This window comes from Trachurus japonicus, chromosome 11 (assembly GCF_045865225.1).
Source record: "Trachurus japonicus isolate A0001 chromosome 11, Traja_1.0".
Taxonomy (NCBI): Eukaryota; Metazoa; Chordata; class Actinopteri; order Carangiformes; family Carangidae; genus Trachurus; species Trachurus japonicus.
Window position 1 is genome coordinate 31214160 of NC_140917.1, and position 25997 is coordinate 31240156.

Genomic DNA, 25997 nt, shown 5'->3' on the forward strand with positions numbered 1-25997 from the left:
ATAGTGTACAGGATAAACGGGACGAACAAGGTTGATGTACATTTGACTTGATGTGCTCTGTTTTTAAGAGCCCGACTCATTTGTAAATTGCTGTGATGGATTCAATCTTTTGTTTTTGTTTTTTTTTCCCCTTCAGCTCTTAATTCAGCTTCAGTTTACTCCAATCATGGAAAAAAAAGATGTGATATATTTACAGGTTAATACTGTTGGTGTGCTAGTGTTAATTGTACGTTTTACATCGGCCTATCGTTTGTGATTTTTTTTTTTTTTTGTGTAAGCGAAGCTGGTAAACAACTTGGGCCGACTCGGTCGTCTTTACTCTCCGGTACTGGAGCATTTGGAAAACCAACAATCTCCTTTGGGACATATAAATCAAATAAACCACTTTTGCGTTAAGGTCTGATCCAGGACCAGCGTACAACGTACGACAGCACAGCTTTGCAAACTTTAGGATTTCAGGACAAAGCAGCTCATGAAATAAATACATCAATTTTTTAAAGGGTTAAAAGTCCTGTGCATTGGCAGCAGAAGATGTTCCATTGACTTCTACATCCTTGTATTCATAACTATGATATTTAGGAGGTATGTTGGGTGCAAAAGTGACTTAATCAAATGTGCTCAAAAAGCCAGTATGCACATAATATTTGTTTTTAGTGTGTTGCGACACTATGCCCCCACAATGCATTGCTCAAAGGAAAAAGGAGAACCTGCTCACAGCCTAACTACCGTAAAATTAAAAGATAAAGTTGCAGTTCAATGTCCAACTGCACTGGTATGTTCAGTAGTGTTACTTTAATCCAGTCTCTGTTGCACTGTAAACATCTTCTTGGATTCCTTCAAGTGCGGTAGATGACGATTTTTGTCACTTTGCACCTGGTCAGACGTTTTAGACTTGTGTGTTTCCACCTGGTGTCAAAACAATGCTGTGACGTACAGTACAGGTCCTGGATCAGCTCTGGTAAAAACGCCCCGCGTCAGATGAAGAACACTCTCGATCTGATGGGAACTCACAGCCAGGCAATCTTCTGCTCTCAACACTTTTGTATGAACAAATTTTTTTTTTTGCTCTTATGTCATTGTAAGATATTTTGAAGAGATTAAATGAAGTTTATCCAAAGTGGTGTGAACACCTGTCAATCACTGTTGAATTGATGGATTTTTAATAAAAAACAAAATTTAAAACGACCCTGGACTTGCCTCGTGGAGCACATGAGCTGCATCACCACTGATCTATACTTGTCAGGCCTTTTTCTTTGAGCACTGCATCATGGGTAATTGCTGTAATGCAATTCACCTGATGAGTGTGTGCAGAGGGAAGCTGCCACCACAGTTAGTTACGCTCTTTGTGTTTGTTGTTTACTTCTGATGGTCCTCCAAATTACAGGTCCTGTCATGTGGAATCAAGGTAAATTTAACTTTTCTCAGAAATCCCTTTGGACTTAATAACTTAAGTTTTTTTGTTAACAAATGATCTTTATCTGCTTTGACACAGCTTGCAGTCAGTCCTCAGCAGGGAGCCATAAAGCAGGGATGTTGAGGGTCTGTCTTCTTCTGTGTAAGGGTCAGAATATATGTGTTTCTATATGTGGAGGTCAGATGAATAAACTCCTTTCCTCTGATTTCATCACAGAAAGCGACCCTGCAGATTTTGCCCTGCACAGTGTCTCAGCTGCTGTCTGCCTCTGAAGTCGTCACTGACACTTTTGCTTTCAGTGACTGGGAGCTCAACCAGGTACGAGGACAAACAGTTACATTAGTTGACTCTATGTTTGACGTCACTAATTACTTTAGCTACAGTTACAATGAGAAACATTCAACAACTGGAAAAACTAAGGATTTACCAATGAAAAAAGCCAGATCTGATCAGATGAGTAATATATATAAAATCAACAAAGACAATGTATGATGTAATGATTGAGTGTGTAGTTTATTACAGTTTTTCTCGATTGCTAAGACACATTTCTCGAAAGCTTCTCTCCTTTTCTCTAAACTGTGAACACAAACCCCAATTTTCAATCTACATTCCCAAAACCTCAGACTCTTCTTGCAAAACCAAACTTTCACCTCAAAACAGTTCAATCTGTGCCCAAAACTGAACTATGTTGTCAAATCGTGCCCCGAGTCAATCAAAATTAAAACCACTACTGAGCAGCCACTAAACACTACATAGAAAAATAGAAAACACAATGCTCAGCACATGAAGCTGTAGAAATAAATGTTTATTGTTCACTGTAGGCTAAATGCATGTTGCAAAACAAAAAACATGTGCATTTACACTGTAGCACTTCTCTCCTTCCCTTTCTTTCACCCTCCTCCCTCCCCACACCCATTTCATCCCCTTTTCCTTCCTTCTTCTTTTTTCTTCCCAGTTCATCCCTCCCTTCCTCATCCTCTCTTCCTTCACCCTGTCGTCTCTCATCTTCTCCTCTTGCAAAACAAAAAACCTGTGCATTTAGCACTTGAAAAAATTACAAAATTAATTAGTACAAAAACCAGAAATCCTGTGCATTTACACGTAGCACAGTACAAAAACAAACAGAAATCTTGTGCATTTAGCACTTGTATACAGTAGGCCTACGTAAAAATAATGTACAAAAATATAGAAATGAGAAGTGCACAGCCACAGCATCATTTCTCTGTACTGGGTCAGGCCACAGGACTTCATCCTGAACTAGCTTACAGTATATGTGCCCTCACATCATAGACCAGAGCGGCTTTTTTATGCAAATGAGAATGACTGATGCATCCTGGGTAATTTAGGGGCAGCGCCCGGCATCCCTCCATTGAAAAGTTCAGCCTAACTGGCTTGATAAACTAACTAACAAAAAGTTGGCTATTAACAGGCTATTTACAGACAACACTTAGCCAAAACCTACCCGGTGATTCCACCAAATACGTGTAGATGTCTGGGTAAGAAATTTCTGGCCACTTTGTGGGGTCATTGATCATTGTGGGAGGCTAAATGAGCATACCGGTAGATTAATTAATTGTAATTTTTCAAGATAGCGTGAACGGTGGGTTTCAAAGATAAGTGTCAAAATAATTATGAGACATAGTGCTACAAAAGAAACAAAAAATTAAACATTCAAATTGATTGTTAGTTAGTCTACGCTCCATCAAAACACAAAAAGCCACTGAGTGCAATGTAAAAATGCCGGGTGCTGCCCCTAAATTACCCCGGATGCATCAGTCATTCTCATTTGCATAAAAAAGCAGCTCTGGTCTATTGGACACAAGTGTGATCAATTTTGAGTTGTTGTGTTCAACCGGTGAAACTTGTGCTTTAGTTGTGTTTGACTTTTGCCACCTGTGCTCAGCATTATGCAACACAGGTGCATCACAATGAGAATGTGTTGGCAAGTTGTGTCTAAACAGGTGAAAAGTGCTGATGGTTTTGCCATAAGAGTGACTGATTCAATCAGTGGGTTCAGGCAACTGAGAATTTGGTTCAGACAACAGGGTTTAGTGTTTTAACAATTGAGAAAAACTGTAAATGAAGCCATGCCACACATGTTCAACCCCTTAATGAAACTGCAGGTTAGAAGAGTTCAAACATTCTAAAGTCTTTAGTGACTTCATGATGACCCTCATTCACTTCAGCTGTGATGCATTTATCAGCCCCGCCCATGTGTGACTGAAGTCTCCTGATATCATTAAAAGCCTCAGGATGTTTAGCCTGTATTCTAGCATCAACTTAATGGAGAACGTAACAACATGGAACTTAAGCATTAGCCGTTGGTGGGATGTACACAAGTGTTATGACTTTAAAAAAAAGTGAACTTTCTGAGTCTTCAACAATATCTCCAGCTCATCACTCTTGATGGGGCAGAGTTGACATTTCCCATGATGACTGACGGTGAAGGAGCCAGTTCATCTCCACCTCCAGGCCTTCATGTTTGCAACCCAGCAACCACAAAGACACCTCTTCATCTCAGCTGGAACAGGATGGCGTCCTCCAGACCTGCTCCATGTTTGATGAATGAAGAATCTCCTCTCCACACAGAAGTATCCATCAGTAGTTGACAAAGTACGACAGAAACACAACAAAAATAAAACAAAGGTTGAGTAAAAACTGAAGCGCATGTTGTGGAGGTGAGTTATTATGAGTAAGATGAATGAGTTTCCACAAAACCTGAAAGGAAATGATCTCATTGGACCTCAAACATTAGGTATAAGAAGATCTGACACCAAATCATGCAGACCTGGATATGAGAGGAAGCACAATTCATCAAAAGTGATCAGCAACCTAATCAGGACAGGACTTTATGAAGGATGGCACAAGTGCTTCTACTCTGCTAAATAAACAGTCAGACTGCAGGACACACATAGTTGTATGGACTGATGAAACTAAACTGGAAGTGTCTGGACACATGGAGCAGCAACATGTGTGGTGTGACAAAGGCTAAACCTATGACCAGGAGAATCCTGGATCAGTGTACAGTCTACAACACGTGCTTCATAACTTTAAACCTGATGACTTTTGACTCAGAGCGCCCTGATGTCAGACACACTGCTGCTTAAAGACACACAGTTGATAACAGATTACCTCAAGGCTAATCATGACAAGGCCGGCATGCTGATGATGTTTAGCACAGGAGGACATACAAAAGAAACTCTTCTTTTGTTGTTGAGATATTCCAAACTTTGGCTCAAGTCAAAGCAGATAATTTTTGACTGAATGCTACAAAATGCATCATTCCAGTCTCTTTTGTTTTGCTCTGCTTAATGAATGCAGATGTCATTTAGCATCTATATGCACACATGCATTGTCCCTATTAATAAATCATTTGAGTTAGCAAGTTTGTTTAGCTTATCAATTTAATATTTCAGGACTTTGACATCAAGTTTATTTTAACAATATTTAATCTCTCAAGTACTGAAGGTATTTCACTCAAAACCAAACAAGTCAGCTGTAGAGGGTTACCCATGCTGCCTTGCACATGATTTTATTCGCTCTGCAAGTCATCTACATTGAGATGAGGTCTGGTGTTAGCGAGCCTATATGGCTGATGGATACTATTAAACTGAATAGGTTGAAAAAGTCTGAGGGTCATCATTAGAATCTAGACTTGGATCATGAACATAAATCTTTAATTATTTTCCTATGTTATTGTTTTTAAACTGTAACAAATTTGATCTTTGAATATGTGGGTGAGGTTTTCATATAAGCCCTTTTGGGTTTCATACCTCCCCTTTGCACATCCCTGTCATGTTGTTTTTTATGATATTGTTAGTGCTAAAAAGAAATCTGTATAGTAAATGATAATGTGAGTCTCATGGTGGCACTGACTGGAAAAAATAAATAAAATCAAAATTATCAAAGACAGTAGAATGACTCTTCTGGTGAGTCTCGCATATAGAATAAAATAATAATAAAAGTCAATCCATCCAATGGTATTTAAGATAATCAAAATGGTTGACTGACACACAGGCCTAGTAACTATGGTGCAGCAGACATCTGTGTTGTTCAAACAGGAAGGACATGATGTGCCTGTGGAAACGCACAACAGCACACGCATGGCTCGTTTGTAAAACGCTAAGAATAAGACAGTTTAAATTTCCTAGTTTCATGGCACTGAACAAAGTCCACTCAGACAGGGCCGGCCCCTGGCATAAACACTCTATGCGGTTGTTTAGGGCCACAGCCGTTAGGTGGGGGGGCCACATGATCAGAAAGGTACCGGGGTTCATTCAAGTCATTTAAACAACCTGAGGTCTGCACGTGCACGCTATGAGCTTTATATGTAATTTGAAGTCAATATTCAGCTTCTTTTATCTCACATTTGAGACATTTGGTGAAAATAGAATGGCAGAATGACAACATTTGTGCTCAAAAAGTAAAAAATTTCATTTTAGACTTGTTTTCTACACGTATCTACTGTATTCATATCCTATTTCAAGCACCAAAACAGTTCATTCTCATGACTGAAGGAGTGTTTTCACAAGGGATTTGAATTTTTTTCAAAAAGCAAACCTCAAATTTCCAGCATTTGGCCTAAATTATTTCTTTATAAAGTGTTCTAGGAGAAATTGAAATTGGCCTCAGTGTGCTTACAGCGGAGGTTCTAATATTTAGACATAAAACACTTGAGTATTATTACATCTGCAAGTATCTTAAAAAGATAAATTTAAGAAAATATGTAAAAGTCGAGAAAATGGGCTCAAACCTCAGAGGGCATAAACATGTCTGTATTCAGTTTTAACAAGTGATTTGGTCCACAAACAAAAATCTTGTTTAGGGCCACCAAAATGCTAGAGCCGGCCCTGCACTCAGACCTGCGACTTAATTGAGATAGTTTTTTCCCCCCAGTTACCGTTTCCAAAGTCGAGGATGAAATTTGAAACTCAGACCACTTGTCGAAGACTTTGGAAACACAAACTGCAGCAGCTGGGACTTTGGGGGGAGTCGTGTTGGAACTCAGGACTTCACAGCCAAGTCTTGAGAGTTGCATGTGACTTTGACCCACATCTGCAAAAAATGCCTAGAGTGATGGAGTGAAGATCCTGAACACATCATGTGGTTGAGGATGTGTCACAAGGTCGATTGTGGCTGAGTGGCTGCCAATCTGAACATGCATTAAGTCAAGTAATGTAACTTTCTAGGCTCAGACATTTTGGGAAGTTCTTGAGTCATGTAGGAATCATGTTCTACTGGACACAACGTTGCAGTTTTGCTTCAGCTTGCATGGACGCCTGAACAAGCTGAATTCTTTCATGCAATTTGGTGATATTCTCTTGAGCTGAGTTCTACTTCCTCCTGCTTCTCTTGCTGCAGGTGTCCATTGTGGGTGTCGTCAAAAGAGTTACTCCCTTCATGACCAACATCCAGTACTCTGTGGATGACATGACTGGTCCGCCTTTGCATGTGAAGCAGTGGGTTAACATACAGGCCAGTGGAATCAGCTTCATGTGTGCTAAACTACAAATAGAAACCTGAACCTGAAACTGAACCACTATCCTCTTTACATTTCTCACAGACCCGTGCAGTGATGTCTTCTTGTTGTGGAAGGTATGTGAAGGTGACAGGAAATCTACGCATTATCAGTGTGAGTAATACAGACTAAGGGTTTAAAGTAGGGATGCACTGATCCACCTTTTTCAGTCCCAATGCCGATACGGATACCTGGGCTTAAGCTTATCTGCTGATACCTGATTCCGATCCGATACCACTATTGACTTAGATGTTTCAACATTTTGGCAAATTCGCCTATTGCCATAATCCTTATAATCTTAGGAGCAGGTTCATTACTTTTAATTGTTGGTGCAAGCTGTTTTTAGATCGGCGGGGCAGAGCTGCTCAGCTAACGCAACGGAGGTGCACAGCACTTTCGCATTTCCCTCATCAAATACACAATCCAACAACTCCAAGACACTCTCGTGGACAAGTTGTGACCTGCACATTCACCACGCTATGAGATAATAACGTGTAACATTACGACACATGAAGCAAATACTCGGAACTATTTGCGCTTTTGAAGTCACTCTGCCAAGCAGCCGTGTCTGGGATGTAGTTCTGGCTACGCATTTGCCTCATTAACAACTCTGTCTTGTAATGTTCCATTATTATCTCATGGTGAACCTTCTGGTCTTGAAGGTGCTCAGCTACACATAAGACAGTTAGAAAGTCGGCACACTTCAAAGAACAGGCTTAGGCTTCAGGTCTTCATCAGATTTATTGAGCTGATACGTTTCGGCCAAAAGGCCTTCCTCACATGAGTGTTTTGGAGTTGTTGGATCGTGTTTTTGATGAGTTTGATGAGGGAAATACCGTGCGCAATGCAGAGCTCACGTCTCTGCCCCGCCGATCTAAAAACAGCTTGCACCGTAAATTGAAGGTAATGAACCTACGTCTAAAACTATAGGGATTATGGCAATAGGCTAATATGCCAAAATGTTGAAATATCCCTTTAATTGTAGATTTACCATATGGAAGAACGGTGAAGGCATCAGGCTTGACTTTAACATTTCTTTCCTTACTTTTGTTAAATGTTTTTCCTCTGTGTTTGTTGCTGCCGACACGTGATGTAGCACGCCTCATAAACATAGAATTGAAATGAATGAATACCCCATTATCAGATACCCAGTCCAGCTATTCAGTCAATTCCTGGAGCGGTATCCGATCTGAATATCGGATTGGTGCATCCCTAGTTTGAAGATGATAATGAGATTTCAAAGACGGTGAGCAGTGAGATGGATTATATACAATAAATTCAATTTGTTTGTTTTTTTGCATTAGGGTCAAAGGTCATTACAGGCGATGAACATCCGTTGCATTCGAGACCTGAATGAGATCACATCCCACATGTTGGAAGTGGTGCAAGCCCATATGCAGCTTTTTGGAAAGGTATCAGAGTTAGTTTGAACAGTGATTGAAATTATTTTGTTTGACTGTTTTTAATATTTGGAAAATTTGGAAATATTTGAAAAAAAAAAATTCAACTGAAGGCCAGAACTAATCAGTAACAATATGTATTGATCTGTACTAACTAAAGGCCTTGGTGACAATGGTGACATTTCATAGAGACTGGCATTTCCCTGATCCCACTCCACCAGGGGTTCACTGCTTTGTTTTCCTCCCCTGTGCAATAACTTTCTGTTGGATTAAGTGGCAGTTGAACAAAATGCATGGTGAAACTAAGTAAACAGCAAAGTAAAGCTACAGTAGAGTCTCAGTAGTTGGTGTGCTTCCACTCCCACCCTCCAGTCTGTTCTTGCTGTGAATATCACATAGTGGTGTGACTGTTGCTTAAAGCAGATATCAGTGGAATGTTTTTGTTAATATAAGTCCTAAATAGTCCTATTTTCCGTCAGCAATCACTTACATGAAGTATTTCAGCCTAAACACGAGTCTCTCCGTCACTCTGCTCTGCTGTAACCCGAGGAGAAAAGTTTCCTTGTGGGATACAAGTGTTATCCAATGAGGAGAGAGAACGGCATGAAGGGCTGTGTGTGCAGCCAAGGGATGCGCGTGAATGTGGTGACGTAGCACGAGGACCAATTGATGCCTGACAAGGGCGGGGGCTGCTAACTCATGGTGCGTTCAAGGAAACTCGTACTTTGTGTTTTTCCTTCCTGTGAAGTCATACCAGTTCGATCTGGTACGAGTTCACGGGTCGGAAGTTACGAGTGGCCGTTATAGGGAACTTTCACAGACAACAGGACGGTAAAAACACGAGCTACGGGTTACCTGGAACGCTACCAAGTCGTAGTTGTGACTTGAAGCTGTAACTTACGGTTTCAAAAGCCTGCCTTGAACACAGCATTAGCCGAAACGGCCGTGCCGCTGTTATCTGCTTTAATGCTGCTTTTTTGTTTGTCTGTCTTCATATAATGTTAATCCAGATGTACGACGTGAACATGAACACCACTCGCGCTCCTCTGTCTGGACAGCGCAATCACGGACATCCTGCTGGCATCCAACCAAACGGTTTGTCCACCATCCAAACTCAGGTCAGTGTGTGTAAAGCAGGCAGGTCCTACAGTAACTATGCCTTGAAGGGCCGTATGGCTGCAGGCTTTAGTTCCAACCAATCAAGAGCACACAGTTTGACCAATCAACTGTCTGAAGACTGACATCAGTTGATAATGAGTCATGCTTGGTGGGAACGAAAACCTGCAGCCACACAGGCCCTTTATGGAATAATGTGGACATGCCTCATGTACTGTAAAAGGGTTGAGTTTACACATAGCACCATGTTGTCAGTCAGATAATTGCTATTGTCAAAAGATTTACCACTGATAATGTATTACAAATGGATATAATTCTAGAATGATTTTCAGTATGTGAATTTATCAGCTGATACCAGTTGGTAAGTTTTTTTTTCTTTTTTTTCTGCGTCAGGTGTTGAATGTAATCAGGAAGTTCTCTGGCAATGATATTGGCATCAGTCTCCAGAACCTGAGGTCACAGCTGGCCCACATCAGTTTGAGAGACATCAGGTACCAATGAATCATCCTTTACCCTATTTGTTTATTGTTTCTACCAGCTGTCTAATAAAACAAAATAAAATGACGTCATTGACTTTGTTTGAAATGTCAATACTTAAAAATCAAAGATAAGCAACAATGTTCAACAAGCAAATTGGATGAAACTGCTGTAAATTCACATTCACAGTCTTAAGCGTCGTAAGCCTACACAAATATACACAATTTAACGCAAATATGATAAATAATACTGCTCCATGGTTTCATTGCTTGCCGACTTCATTAAAAACTAGAAAAAACATTTCCAAGAATGGAAATGGTGTGAATGCTTCCAGCAATGCTGAATGAGCTGAAGAAATTGTTGAAAGAAAGAAAGAAAGATTGAAACAAGAGAGAAAAAAGAAAAGGACAGAAAGAAAGAAAGAAAGAAAGAAAGAAAGAAAGAAAGAAATGGAGTAAAAACAAAGGAAGAGAAAAGGAGTACAAAGAAAGAAACAAACAAACAAACAAAGAAGTAAAAAGACAGAAATGGAGTGAAAGAAAGAAAGAAAGAAAGAAAGAAAGAAAGAAAGAAAAAAGAAAGAAAGAAAGAATCAAACAAACAAACAAACAAAGAAGTAAAAAGACAGAAATGGAGTGAAAGAAAGAAAGAAAGAAAGAAAGAAAGAAAGAAAGAAAGAAAGAAAGAAAGAAGAAAAAGAGAGAGGGGGATGATAGATAGAAAGAGGTAGATGGATGGATGGATGGATAGAGAGGGAAGGATAGAAAAAGTTACGTAAAATACAAATGAAGGAGTAGAAGAAAGAAAGAAAGAAAGAAAAAAAGGAGACAGAGGGGTTGAAAAATAGGGAGGGGTATAGATAGATAGATAGATAGATAGATAGATAGATAGATAGATAGATAGATAGATAGGACACATGTTAAAAGCTGCATCCTATGTCCCAGGCTCCACCTGTAATTGTACTACTATTAATAGAGTTGGAAAGACTAAACGTCTGAACTTAAATTCATGAGAAAAATATAAATTGTTGGAGATGTTTACATCAAAAGTATAAAATAATTGAGAGCCTGATGAATTTGAGCTGAAAACCTGTGTGTGTGTGTGTGTGTCTGGGTGTGTGAGTCTGGCGGTCTCTTTGTCTGTGTGTACATGTGCAGAAAGTAAAACTGTTAAGCGCCACAGAACTCCTCCCTCCCTAATGATCTGATTGATTACACCTGTGTGGCAGCCTGCCCTCAGAAGTTACCATGGTGACTCAACTAACTGCTTACATTTTACTGTGTGGAACAGTGTTGTGTTTGTGTGTTTGTCTGTTTGTGTATGTGTGCATGTGTGACTGTGTGTGAGTGTCTGTGTGTGTCTGTCTGTGTGAGTGTGATGCCTGTGTTTGTGCGTGGACATCCTCTGTCAGTCTGGTTTATCATGTGTCTGTGTGGGGCTGTGTTTAAAAACATCTTAACGAGCGGCCAGCCTGCACCTGCACTATAGACTTTGATAACGAGCTGGCCGCTACAGCTGGACCAACTGCACGCAGAGCAGAGCAGAGCAGAGAGATTTGAGCTCTGTGCAGCTTCCGAAAACAGCCCAGAAAAAGAGAACCGTAACTCTTATTAGAATGTGGTCATGACTACTGGGAGAGGAGACCTTCCTGAGCACATCGATGTGCATTAAATGTTTGTAGGGCAAAAACTTTTCTCAGGCTCGCAAGGTAGAAAAGGGGGGCATTTCTGTTTTTCTAAAAAAATCAGCTCCTACTTTTATATTGAAGTGGATGAGCCACTGGAGCGGGTCTAGCTGGACAATTAGGCTCACTGAGACAATTCTGTAAGTCTGTCTGCTGTTCTGAGCACATTAAATGAGACACGACAAGTGTGGCTACAAACCGGTGAGGAAATCATGTGTCTAGAGTTTAATTTCTGGCCGTGCTGGCAATTTATCCAGAAAAAATCCTGAATGTTTTTTCGATCCCTCTCACTCTAACGATGATGTCACTCACTCTAAGCCCTGCTCGTTAAGCGCAATACACAACCATTATAAAGTTGAATTTTGTGAAAAATTTTAATGATTTTAAAACAGCCAACAATCTAAAACTGTTGAAGATATCAATAAGATGAGTCATACGGGAATAGATTAAAAGTTTGTCTACAATTTAAAAGACAAATGGAGTCTGTGGGAGAAAGTATGCTGACGTTTTAGAGGTTCAAAGAAATAAGAAGATTTTAAAAGTTTGAAGACGTTTTCAATGCATTCCTATGGGAAAAAATTTGCAGAAAAAGTTAAATATTTTAAAAAGTATAAATAGTATAAAAGAGAAAAGTCATAGCACCCTTGTCCTGAAAAAGCCACACGTTTTGATATATGAATGGTTGAAATAGCACAAAGTATGAAGGAGTAGAAGATGTCTGAAAAAGGGTGAAAGTAGTAAGAATAATAATAATAACTAGAAAAAACATTTCCAAGAATGGAAATGGTGTGAATGCTTCCAGCAATGCTGAATGAGCTGAAGAAATTGTTGAAAGAAAGAAAGAAAGAAAGAAAGAAAGAAAGAAAGAAAGAAAGAAAGAAAGAAAGAAAGAAAGAAAGAAAGATTGAAACAAGAGAGAAAAAAGAAAAGGACAGAAAGAAAGAAAGAAAGAAAGAAAGAAAGAAAGAAAGAAAGAAAGAAAGAAAGAAAGAAAGAAAGAAAGAATCAAACAAACAAAGAAGTAAAAAGACAGAAATGGAGTGAAAGAAAGAAAGAAAGAAATGGAGTAAAAACAAAGGAAGAGAAAAGGAGTAGAAAGAAAGAAAGAAAGAAAGAATCAAACAAACAAAGAAGTAAACAAACAGAAATGGAGTGAAAGAAAGAAAGAAAGAAAGAAATGGAGTAAAAACAAAGGAAGAGAAAAGGAATAGAAAGAAAGAAAGAAACAATCAAACAAACAAAGAAGTAAAAAGACAGAAATGGAGTGAGTGAAAGAAAGAAGGAAAGAAAGAAAGAAAGAAAAAGAGAGAGGGGGATGATAGATAGAAAGAGGTAGATGGATGGATGGATAGAGAGGGAAGGATAGAAAAAGTTAGGTAAAATACAAATGAAGGAGTAGAAGAAAGAAAGAAAGAAAAAAAGGAGACAGAGGGGTTAAAAATAGGGAGGGGGATAGATAGATAGATAGATAGATAGATAGATAGATAGATAGATAGATAGATAGATAGATAGATAGATAGATAGATAGATAGATAGATAGATAGATAGATAGGTAGGACACATGTTAAAAGCTGCATCCTATGTCCCAGGCTCCACCTGTAATTGTACTACTATTAATAGAGTTGGAAAGACTAAACGTCTGAACTTAATTTCGTGAGAAAAAAATTAATTGTTGGAGATGTTTACATCAAAAGTATAAAATAATTGAGAGCCTGATGAATTTGAGCTGAAAACCTGTGTGTGTGTCTGGGTGTGTGAGTCTGACGGTCTCTCTGTCTGCGTGTACATGTGCAGAAAGTAAAACTGTTGATAAGCGCCACAGAACTCCTCTCTCCCTAATGATCTGATTGATTACACCTGTGTGGCAGCCTGCCCTCAGAAGTTACCATGGCGACTACCATGCTTACATTTTACTGTGTGGAACAGTGTTGTGTTTGTGTGTTTGTCTGTTTGTGTATGTGTGTGTGTGTGTGACTGTGTGTGAGTGTCTGTGTGTGTCTGTCTGTGTGAGTGTGATGCCTGTGTTTGTGCGTGGACATCCTCTGTCAGTCTGGTTTATCATGTGTCTGTGTGGGGCTGTGTTTAAAAACATCTTAACGAGCAGCCAGGCTGCACCTGCACTATAGACTTTGATAACGAGCTGGCCGCTACAGCTGGACCAACTGCACACAGAGCAGAGCAGAGCAGAGCAGAGAGATTTGAGCTCTGTGCAGCTTCCGAAAACAGCCCAGAAAAAGAGAACCGTAACTCTTATTAGAATGTGGTCATGACTACTGGGAGAGGAGACCTTCCTGAGCACATTGATGTGCATTAAATGTTTGTAGGGCAAAAACTTTTCTCAGGCTCGCAAGGTAGAAAAGGGGGGCATTTCTGTTTTTCTAAAAAAATCAGCTCCTACTTTTATATTGAAGTGGATGAGCCACTGGAGCGGGTCTAGCTGGACAATTAGGCTCACTGAGACAATTCTGTAAGTCTGTCTGCTGTTCTGAGCACATTAAATGAGACACGACAAGTGTGGCTACAAACCGGTGAGGAAATCATGTGTCTAGAGTTTAATTTCTGGCCGTGCTGGCAATTTATCCAGAAAAAATCCTGAATGTTTTTTCGATCCCTCTCACTCTAACGATGATGTCACTCACTCTAAGCCCTGCTCGTTAAGCGCAATACACAACCATTATAAAGTTGAATTTTGTGAAAAATTTTAATGATTTTAAAACAGCCAACAATCTAAAACTGTTGAAGATATTAATAAGCTGAGTAATATGTGAATAGATTAAAAGTTTGTCTACAATTTAAAAGACAAATGGAGTCTGTGGGAGAAAGTATGCTGACGTTTTAGAGGTTCAAAGAAGTAAGAAGATTTTAAAAGTTTGAAGACGTTTTCAATGCATTCCTATGGGAAAAAATTTGCAGAAAAAGTTAAATATTTTAAAAAGTATAAATAGTATAAAAGAGAAAAGTCATAGCACCCTTGTCCTGAAAAAGCCACACGTTTTGATATATGAATGGTTGAAATAGCACAAAGTATGAAGGAGTAGAAGATGTCTGAAAAAGGGTGAAAGTAGTAAGAATAATAATAACTAGAAAAAACATTTCCAAGAATGGAAATGGTGTGAATGCTGTAAGCAATGCTGAATGAGCTGAAGAAATTGTTGAAAGAAAGAAAGAAAGATTGAAACAAGAGAGAAAAAAGAAAAGGACAGAAAGAAAGAAAGAAAGAAAGAAAGAATCAAACAAACAAAGAAGTAAAAAGACAGAAATGGAGTGAAAGAAAGAAAAAAGAAAGAAAGAAAGAAAGAAATGGAGTAAAAACAAAGGAAGAGAAAAGGAGTAGAAAGAAAGAAAGAAACAATCAAACAAACAAAGAGGTAAAAAGACAGAAATGGAGTGAAAGAAAGAAAGAAATGGAGTAAAAACAAAGGAAGAGAAAAGGAATAGAAAGAAAGAAAGAAAGAAAGAAAGAAAGAAAGAAAGAAAGAAAGAAGAAAAAGAGAGAGGGGGATGATAGATAGAATGAGGTAGATGGATGGATGGATGGATGGATAGAGAGGGAAGGATAGAAAAAGTGAGTGAAAGAAAGAAAGAAAGAAAGAAAGAAAGAAAGAAAGAAAGAAAGAAAGGAGACAGAGGGGTTAAAAAATAGGGAGGGGAATAGATAGATAGATAGATAGATAGATAGATAGATAGATAGATAGATAGATAGATAGATAGATAGATAGGACACATGTTAAAAGCTGCATCCTATATCCCAGGCTCCACCTGTAATTGTACTACTATTAATAGAGTTGGAAAGACTAAACGTCTGAACTTAAATTCATGAGAAAAATATAAATTGTTGGAGATGTTTACATCAAAAGTATAAAGTAATTGAGAGCCTGATGAATTTGAGCTGAAAACCTGTGTGTGTGTGTGTGTGTGTGTGTGTGTGTCTGGGTGTGTGAGTCTGGCGGTCTCTCTGTCTGTGTGTACATGTGCAGAAAGTAAAACTGTTAAGCGCCACAAAACTCCTCTCTCCCTAATGATCTGATTGATTACACCTGTGTGGCAGCCTGCCCTCAGAAGTTACCATGGCGACTACCATGCTTACATTTTACTGTGTGGAACAGTGTTGTGTTTGTGTGTTTGTCTGTTTGTGTATGTGTGCATGTGTGACTGTGTGTGAGCGTCTGTGTGTGTCTGTCTGTGTGAGTGTGATGCCTGTGTTTGTGCGTGGACATCCTCTGTCAGTCTGGTTTATCATGTGTGTGTGTGGGGCTGTGTTTAAAAACATCTTAACGAGCGGCCAGGCTGCACCTGCACTTGTTCTATTAATAGACATGATAACGAGCTGGCCACTACAGCTGGACCAACTGCACACAGAGCAGAGCAGAGCAGAGAGATTTGAGCTCAGTGCAGCTTCCAAAAACAGCCCAGAAAAAGAGAACCGTAACTCTTATCAGAATGTGGTCTGACTACTGGGGCAAGGAGACCTTCCTGCGCGAGCCAATGTGCATTAAATGTTTGTAGGGCAAAAACTTTTCTTGCCGTCGCAAGGTAGAAAAGGGGGGCATTTCTGTTTTTCTAAAAAAATCTGCTCCTACTTTTATATTGAAGTGGATGAGCCACTGGAGCGGGTCTAGCTGCACAATTAGGCTCACTGAGACAATTCTGTAAGTCTGTCTGCTGTTTTGAACACATCAGATGAGACACGACAAGTGTGGCTACAAACCGGTGAGGAAATCATGTGTCTAGAGTTTAATTTGTGGCCGTGCTGGCAATTTATCCAGAAAAAATCCTGAATGTTTTTTCGATCCCTCTCACTCTAACGATGATGTTACTCACTCTAAGCCCTGCTCGTTAAGCGCAATACACAACCATTATAAAGTTGGATTTTGTGAAAAATTTTAATGATTTTAAAACAGCCAACAATCTAAAACTGTTGAAGATATCAATAAGATGAGTCATACGGGAATAGATTAAAAGTTTGTCTACAATTTAAAAGACAAATGGAGTCTGTGGGAGAAAGTATGCTGACGTTTTAGAGGTTCAAAGAAGTAAGAAGATTTTAAAAGTTTGAAGACGTTTTCAATGTATTCCTATGGGAAAAAATTTGCAGAAAAAGTTAAATATTTTAAAAAGTATAAATAGTATAAAAGAGAAAAGTCATAGCACCCTTGTCCTGAAAAAGCCACACGTTTTGATATATGAATGGTTGAAATAGCACAAAGTATGAAGGAGTAGAAGATGTCTGAAAAAGGGTGAAAGTAGTAAGAATAATAATAAGTATAAAGAAAATGGCCGAACTGAATAACAATAGTGTGAATGCTTCCAGCATTCACACTAACTAGAAAAAACATTTCCAAGAGTGGAAATGGTGTGAATGCTGTAAGCAATGCTGAATGAGCTGAAGAAATTGTTGAAAGAAAGAAAGAAAGATTGAAACAAGAGAGAAAAAAGAAAAGGACAGAAAGAAAGAAAGAAAGAAAGAATCAAACAAACAAAGAAGTAAAAAGACAGAAATGGAGTGAAAGAAAGAAAAAAGAAAGAAAGAAAGAAAGAAATGGAGTAAAAACAAAGGAAGAGAAAAGGAGTAGAAAGAAAGAAAGAAACAATCAAACAAACAAAGAGGTAAAAAGACAGAAATGGAGTGAAAGAAAGAAAGAAAGAAATGGAGTAAAAACAAAGGAAGAGAAAAGGAATAGAAAGAAAGAAAGAAACAATCAAACAAACAAAGAAGTAAAAAGACAGAAATGGAGTGAAAGAAAGAAAGAAAGAAAGAAAGAAAGAAAGAAAGAAAGAAAGAAAGAGGAAAAAGAGAGAGGGGGATGATAGATAGAAAGAGGTAGATGGATGGATGGATGGATGGATAGAGAGGGAAGGATAGAAAAAGTGAGTGAAAGAAAGAAAGAAAGAAAGAAAGAAAGAAAGAAAGAAAGAAAGAAAAAAAGGAGACAGAGGGGTTAAAAAATAGGGAGGGGTATAGATAGATAGATAGATAGATAGATAGATAGATAGATAGATAGATAGATAGATAGATAGATAGATAGATAGATAGATAGGACACATGTTAAAAGCTGCATCCTATGTCCTAGTCTCCACCTGTAATTGTACTACTATTAATAGAGTTGGAAAGACTAAACGTCTGAACTTAAATTCATGAGAAAAATATAAATTGTTGGAGATGTTTACATCAAAAGTATAAAATAATTGAGAGCCTGATGAATTTGAGCTGAAAACCTGTGTGTGTGTGTGTGTGTGTGTGTGTGTGTCTGGGTGTGTGAGTCTGGCGGTCTCTCTGTCTGTGTGTACATGTGCAGAAAGTAAAACTGTTAAGCGCCACAAAACTCCTCTCTCCCTAATGATCTGATTGATTACACCTGTGTGGCAGCCTGCCCTCAGAAGTTACCATGGCGACTACCATGCTTACATTTTACTGTGTGGAACAGTGTTGTGTTTGTGTGTTTGTCTGTTTGTGTATGTGTGCATGTGTGACTGTGTGTGAGCGTCTGTGTGTGTCTGTCTGTGTGAGTGTGATGCCTGTGTTTGTGCGTGGACATCCTCTGTCAGTCTGGTTTATCATGTGTGTGTGTGGGGCTGTGTTTAAAAACATCTTAACGAGCGGCCAGGCTGCACCTGCACTGTTCTATTAATAGACATGATAACGAGCTGGCCGCTACAGCTGGACCAACTGCACACAGAGCAGAGCAGAGCAGAGAGATTTGAGCTCAGTGCAGCTTCCAAAAACAGCCCAGTAAAAGAGAACCGTAACTCTTATCAGAATGTGGTCTGACTACTGGGGCAAGGAGACCTTCCTGAGCGAGCCAATGTGCATTAAATGTTTGTAGGGCAAAAACTTTTCTTGCCGTCGCAAGGTAGAAAAGGGGGGCATTTCTGTTTTTCTAAAAAAATCTGCTCCTACTTTTCTATTGAAGTGGATGAGCCACTGGAGCGGGTCTAGCTGCATAATTAGGCTCACTGAGACAATTCTGTAAGTCTGTCTGCTGTTTTGAACACATCAGATGAGACACGACAAGTGTGGCTACAAACCGGTGAGGAAATCATGTGTCTAGAGTTTAATTTGTGGCCGTGCTGGCAATTTATCCAGAAAAAATCCTGAATGTTTTTTCGATCCCTCTCACTCTAACGATGATGTCACTCACTCTAAGCCCTGCTCGTTAAGCGCAATACACAACCATTATAAAGTTGGATTTTGTGAAAAATTTTAATGATTTTAAAACAGCCAACAATTTAAACTGTTGAAGATATCAATAAGATGAGTCATACGGGAATAGATTAAAAGTTTGTCTACAATTTAAAAGACAAATGGAGTCTGTGGGAGAAAGTATGCTGACGTTTTAGAGGTTCAAAGAGGTAAGAAGATTTTAAAAGTTTGAAGACGTTTTCAATGCATTCCTATGGGAAAAAATTTGCAGAAAAAGTTAAATATTTTAAAAAGTATAAATAGTATAAAAGAGAAAAGTCATAGCACCCTTGTCCTGAAAAAGCCACACGTTTTGATATATGAATGGTTGAAATAGCACAAAGTATGAAGGAGTAGAAGATGTCTGAAAAAGGGTGAAAGTAGTAAGAATAATAATAAGTATAAAGAAAATGGCCGAACTGAATAACAATAGTGTGAATGCTTCCAGCATTCACACTAATAATAATAATAATAAGTATAAAGAAAATGGCCGAACTGAATAACAATAGTGTGAATGCTTCCAGCATTCACACTAATAATAATAATAATAAGTATAAAGAAAATGGCCGAACTGAATAACAATAGTGTGAATGCTTCCAGCATTCACACTAACAAATGCACATGGCCAAGACGAGGGTTAGCAAAACAGACGGGGGGAAAAACCAGATTTTCATAGTTCCCCTTTAAATCCAAATGTTACCACTCAAAGAAATAATCTCATCATCTAGATTTAAATCCTTTTGGAATATGAATTGGCATAACTATAAATTGTTAACCTCACAGATTATTCTATTTTATTTATTTTAGAAATATCAAGTGGTCCGTTCCAGTTCACAAAACTATAGTTTGTGGTGGTTATTTTTTTTCAGTTGTGTGAACAGATCTACAGTAACTTACAGTAGACATTGTTTTCATGGAACCTGCTGTCTCATATGATTCTTTATACCTGTTTGTTAATGCATGAAAATGACGACTGGAACCAGGATCTACACGATGAGGAACAATTCTGAAAGTCAAAGTGCTCACACTTTCTCTCCTGTTCTTTCACAGATCCAGTTTGACTTTTCTTATTGATGAAGGCCACATCTTCTGTACCATGGATGAGCATCATTTTAAGTCGGCTGAACCTTAGCAGGTAACCTGGAGGCCAGGGAGCGGGCTGCACACACTATGCACAGTGAAATACTGTGAGGTGACATCATCACTTTGGTTAACTTTAGTAACGTATTCATGATACACCACTGGCTTTATCTAAAGCTTCTTTAGTATAAAGTGGATCATTTGTTGCCTGGTAAGAATTACTGTATACTGGAGTAATCGATCGCCCAGGTTTCATTTGACTTTATTTTGTTTTTCCAGTTTATTTGTGGGGTTTTTGTGAGAATCCAGCCAATGATGTCATGATTACTGTATAAAAAGAATGTCATAATTGCATCTTGTGTTCGTTATTTAAATGTCCTAAAGAATGACCCTGTCTCCTAAGGACCAGAATTTAAGATGGATGGCCAAAAACATAATGTTCTGTTGTGTGATAATAGATAGTAACAATGATTATACTTGTTATTTTCTAAGTGTTTTTCATTAAACAAAACTGGTCCCACTTTATTAAAATAGGTGGTTAGCATATTCTCCCCAGGTTCTCCAGCTAACAGGTTGATCAGAGACTCTAAATTTCCCATTGGTGTGAATGTGAGTACCTGCATCAATAAGCTGTATATCCAATTATGCTTAAATTGAATCATGAATCCTTCATAACAGCGATACTGGACATAATAGTAACACAAACCTAAACATTTTTGTTTGATGTTTTAACTAAATTTCCATTGCGAAGAAGGACAAACACAAAAAGTGCTCATATAAATATGAGTGTGGTGTTAATTAGCCAGCAAATCGCAAACAGATTCCCATAAGGAAGATATGTTTTAATCTCCTTCATCTTATGACTTACTGCAGATTTAATACTGTTGTTAACAGTTCTCAAGACCCAGACAGACTGTGGTGTCAGGAGTCTGTTTCTGTGTGAGGTTCATTCTGTGAATATATTTCAGATGAACTGTTCATGCAAACCACAAGGAGCTCCAGAGACCTGGATTGAAAATCCTAACGTGAGGCATACAGGATGAGTATTCAATTTAAAGAAGCCTGTAACCTGGAACCTGTAGCTGGGGTGATTCATACTAAACACTGTGATAGGATTCTGCTGTCTTGGCAGACACTGCACATACCAGCACTTATTATACATGACTCACCCACATTGGCGGCTGTCAATCATTCTCCATTACAGATGACAGAATAATTGCAGTTCATGGTACATGACATGCTGCTACCTGTTTCTTCTTTCAAGTCTCATGATGTAAGACTACCCAATGGGACACGCTCCAAACTGGCTCTGCTTCATTATGTGCAGGTTTATATTCAAATGAAAAATATTACATAACATTGTAGCAAGTCCTGCCTGTCAGTGTTGAACAAGTCTAAGCAGAAGAAAGTCTTATATAAGTGCTGATACTGACCTTTGACCTTGTATTCATATAATCACATCATTATTATGAAGTGAGTCATTGGTGTTAAACAAACTGAAAAGTTTCAACAGAAAGCAGTGAAGTTTGTTGTGATAGAGAAAAGTCAACTGGCATGAGTTGAGTCTAGCCAATCAGCTGCCACTTCACAAAGAACCTATAACACATCTGCAACGGTTAGTGTTTGTTCGTGAAGCTCCTGGCTGTTCCTGAATGAAATCCAACTTTATTGCAGATACAATTTATTTTCCATCTGTTCCCCTTGTACCAGTTGCATCGGTGTGCTTGTCTAGTTTTGGGTTTATTAGCATTAGGCATTACGGCCATAAGCCTCCCTCTAGCACCACCCTCTGGTCAAATTATTATATTTATATCATACTCATTTTGAGATGTATACTTTATCTACGTTATTACTTTATTTATATGCACCAAACATGAACCACTTGCTTGACACTATCGGACGTCTGCATTGGCTCAGCTTCAGCATCAGTGATCTTCTTATTGGATGCTCTGAAACATAGTGCATTTCAGTGATGCTAGCTGTGAGATATAACCATGCATGCTAGTCTGCCAAAGCTCTGTTTGTTAAAGGTGTAATGAGGATCCATCAGCCTGGTCAATCAATCAGCCCTTTTTCTAGTCTAGTTGTGACTCAAGGAGGACGGGGCAGGTGAACAGCACCACCCTCAGGGAGGATCAACAACAACAACAATGAAAGCATGCTCAATTCCAAATAGGCTTAACTGTACAAGTTATCACTCAGGGTCATAATAACACACAACAATTGTGTGAACGGTGACCATGGTAACCATCACCTGGCCATCATTAACATACAGAGGTACTAGCATGGTTGACTTCATCCTAGAAGTGATCACTGTGAAAAACCTAAATGTTATTATATCCTTTAGGGAAGTTTGTTGAACTTTCTTCACTAATTAATCAATAAAATAATGAATATGGGAAGTTATTAATGACACAGCAGTTTAAAATCCCCCTTTAGTTACTTTTCCAAACAAATCAAATATCAAACACATTGTTCATGACGATGTAAATAAAGATGAAGCAGTTTAAGGATGTGGTTCACTGGAGTCCCAAAGCTTTAGAAATGGCTTTTTATAACACTTTCCAGACTGATGGATGTCAGTGACTGATCTGCAGTAGAAAGGTCTCTGCCCCCACCTACTGAGAAACACCAGCGCATCGTGCTGCACCGAGACACAGGTTTGTTTTAATGAGGGACAATTACCAACTCACTCAGTACCGCTCCACATAGGCAGGTTCCGCGACACACAGTATGGCGGAGTGATACAGCATGTCGCGGAGCCTGCCTATGTGGAGGAGTAGCTCAGTAACTGAGTGAGTTGGTTAGTTCCAGATAAACAAACCTTTTTTTCCAGCCAGCTGATGCATTGGCGCAGAGACCTTTCTGCAGATATTACACTTAATGGCCATTTGTACCTACTTGAAAAAAAGCTGAACTATCCCTTTAAGAAGGGGGGCAATTCCTTTTTCACACAGGGCCAGGAAGGTTAGCTTTTTAACATTAGTTTTCAACTTCAATTCACAGCATTAAAAGATGGTCCTTTCATTATTTGTCAGTCAACAGAGATGTTAACAAACTGAATATCTGATAGGTAGGCTATGTTAAACTGTTAAGAACGTTAGTGTTGTTTGCGGGGCAGGGGAACCTCCCTCATGACTTCACCTGGAGGTGATGAGCAGAGACAAGCTGCTGGAGCTCAGATCAATTATCTGCTGCTCATCAACATTTGCTGCGACCTCAGTGCCCTCGGCTGTGAACTGAGCCTCACCTCACAGAGGCAGGATGTGCTGCTGGGTGCACTCTGAGGACAGAGTGGGATGTTGGCAAGAGCATCTGACAACACTGATTTCTATCATTCTCAAGTCCAAGAAGAAATGTATTTAAAAGCATGTATGCTACTGTATGGTAGAAATATCAGAATTAGATGCAAGCAAAATAACACAACCTTTAGTGACTGGTTTTCTCAATTAATTGGTCCAAAATATGATCTGATCTCCATCGAAGTTATAAGTAGCCTACAGAAATCACAAAGGGCTTCGACCAATAACACATAAGTAATTATCATGATTCAGCCAATTAAACTTTCACTTAAGCGAAGCCTTGGATTTAATAAATGCTTGAACCACAGTGACCTAAAACAAGTTCCTCCAGTAGCTGTGAATCAGACGTCAGAACGTTCAGGACTGTTCTTTTCTACAAAACTGCTTCAGCTCAGCCACTTTCTCAGGATGGTGCTGTGAACAGCTCAGTGGGGGGTCATTTCACAGCATCTCTACGGCTAATGTTCATGTCTGGGCTCTGTCTTGGTTGAAGTCTCATTCTTTGGTAGATTTGCTTTGATGTTCAGGGTCATTGTCCTTCAGCATCATCAGTGTCTGCCGAGTGTCAGCAGCCATCATAACTTTACTCTGTAACATAAACTTGGGAATGTATTTCCATTTTGATGATAGCAAGTGATTCAGACTCATGCAGCAGCTAAACAGCTTCCTCCAACTAATTTAAAGGTCCCATCTTTTATGTTCATCCATTAGAAGATATATTTGTGGTGCAAAAAGCATCTCGATGCAAGTTTACATCTCTCTCCTCTCTCAGCCGTCCAATCAGAAGAGAGACTCTAAGAAGCTCTCTGATCAAGTCAAATTATGTCAGATTTACTCAGACAAAGCAAATCCTTCAGAGTTGATGGTGACTCCAGGTGTGCAGGACCTGGGACTGCTTTGTTGTGACATCACAAAATTAGGATTAGTCCTAATGGCTGTTTTTTTTTTTTTTAATTTGGTTTCTGAACAGAAGCTGTGTGTGCATTTCTCTGTGGACTGAGGCCTAGACACTTTCACAAAATAAATATAGATCTGAATGATAATCAAAGAACACGTGGATCCACCTTTATAGCTGCTATATGGAGCCTTTACTGTACATTTCAAGTTCCAACAATTAGTCTGTGAACTGAGGAGTATCTAAACTCTTGTAGCCCTCATCAGCTTTATGCAAATCACTTATTTTTTAAAAAAAGTATTTTTTAGGCTTTTGCCTTTAATTGACAGGACAGTTGAGATTGCCTCTGTGGCGCCAGCTCAACCCAGTGAGCTATATGACGCCTGCATGCAAATCACTTCTTGATTGTAAAGTCAGTGTTTAAAGTAGCTTTAACCCACACGTCCGGTCTCACTTCACTGATTGGACTTCAGGTTGGAGAATTCCTGACTCTGATTAGCTTCTGTGGAGTTATCAGCCATACTTTTACTCTCCCTGAATGTTTGAATGAAGACATTATTGTGTTTTCCCACCTATTCCCCGTGTAACGCTCTGTAGCTTTTCTATTTACAGCTGTCCATCAGTGATAATATGAAATGAAAGCTGCTTTTTGGCTCTGGTTTCTTTCTCAGTATACATAGGACTTTTCTAGGGTGAATCATCCTGGGAGCACAGGAGCCCCAGTAGGTTCAGTTAGACTCCAACATGTTGTTTGGGGCATCGATGTGGGACTACATTCATTGGCAACCCCCCCCCCCCCCCCCCAGACCTAAAGGAAGCGCTGCACCCGGGGAACTGAAGGAACGTAAGGTATGAAGAGCTGAAAGGCCTGCTGGGATTGCCTAGAGAGGAGACGGAGCTCGACGTGCATGGACTAAATCTTTGTTTGCCACTATTGGTTCTCAGCAGGGTGTTAAAAAAGTCTGGATTCAAAGGGGAATCCCTCTTTTCTTTGCAAACACTCTGAATGTGAGCAGCTCCCAACTCCAGACACATTTGCAAAAGAAAAAGTGCTTTTCTTGGGATCTGACAAAGCTGAAGATTGACAGCTGTAGAGACATACATAATTTATAGCCTGGGCCAGATTTCTTTTCTTTTTTTTCTTTTTTTAAAGAAGAAGCTGTTGCCCCAGGAAGCAAAATCAAAAGTCTAAAAACTAAGGATAAACAATATGGTTTTTACAAATCCTAATGTGATTCCAGACTAGTTTTCCTGTGTGGCAAATATATTCTTTCAAAGTTTGCGGAATATGATTGTGTCTGACTATCTTGTCACAGTGTGTTACCCACAACAAGCTCGTCTCCACCCATCAAGGAGGGAAGAATGGACAACCAGAGGCCTGACGCAGGGAGCAGCAGCTCCTCTTGTTGGTTTCTATCAGATCAAGATTTATACAGGTGATGTCATGAATGATAATGCTATGATGACAGGCCCAAAAATGAAACATAAACACTTACACACAGTGTTTATATAACAACAAGAGATGTTTTGAAGTAAACCGTGGTCACAAACGTGTCTGCATTAAAGCTGCATTAAAAACTTTTAATCTGGCCAAAACTAAAGTTCCTTTTGTATGATTTAAAGCTACAAAGTGAAATAAAAAGTAATTGAAACATCTTTGAAATCACATTACAATGGTGTAGGTTTTTTCTTGACACTGATACTGACTGGTACGATGACAGTTCAGAAATGTTTAAATTCTACACACAGTTTGAGTAGAGATCTAAAGTTCAAGCAACAAAATAAAAAACACATGTTACTCCATCAACACATTTTATCATGCTGGGTCTTGCTCACTCTGCTGTTCCATCAATAATATTGTTTCATAGTGAGGCTAAACTTTTCTGATTTAATTCCTAATATGTTTTACAAACTTGATTTACTGACCCAAC

At 39.0% G+C, this 25997-nt stretch overlaps 1 protein-coding gene across 1 annotated transcript; it reads left to right on the forward strand.

Moving 5' to 3' along the window:
- The first annotated feature begins 1260 nt into the window (after nt 1-1260).
- On the forward strand, nt 1261-20223 carry LOC146979089 (replication protein A 32 kDa subunit-like). Its single transcript, XM_085792270.1, has 9 exons — nt 1261-1405; nt 1493-1539; nt 1631-1732; nt 6776-6902; nt 6988-7046; nt 8237-8344; nt 9343-9450; nt 9842-9939; nt 19840-20223. The coding sequence occupies exons 1-9, from the start codon at nt 1366-1368 to the stop codon at nt 19919-19921; spliced, it is 771 nt and encodes a 256-aa protein (XP_085648396.1). The 5' UTR covers nt 1261-1365; the 3' UTR covers nt 19922-20223.
- Nucleotides 20224-25997: the final 5774 nt, after the last annotated feature.

Bases quoted from the DNA above. Each gene is read 5' to 3' on its own strand.
- LOC146979089 (XM_085792270.1), top strand. From the start codon at position 1,366: ATGGTCCTCCAAATTACAGGTCCTGTCATGTGGAATCAAG. The intron at 6,903-6,987 runs GCTTCATGTGTG...AGACCCGTGCAG, and splicing joins CATACAGGCCAGTGGAATCA to TGATGTCTTCTTGTTGTGGA. The intron at 9,940-19,839 runs GTACCAATGAAT...GTTCTTTCACAG, and splicing joins ATCAGTTTGAGAGACATCAG to ATCCAGTTTGACTTTTCTTA.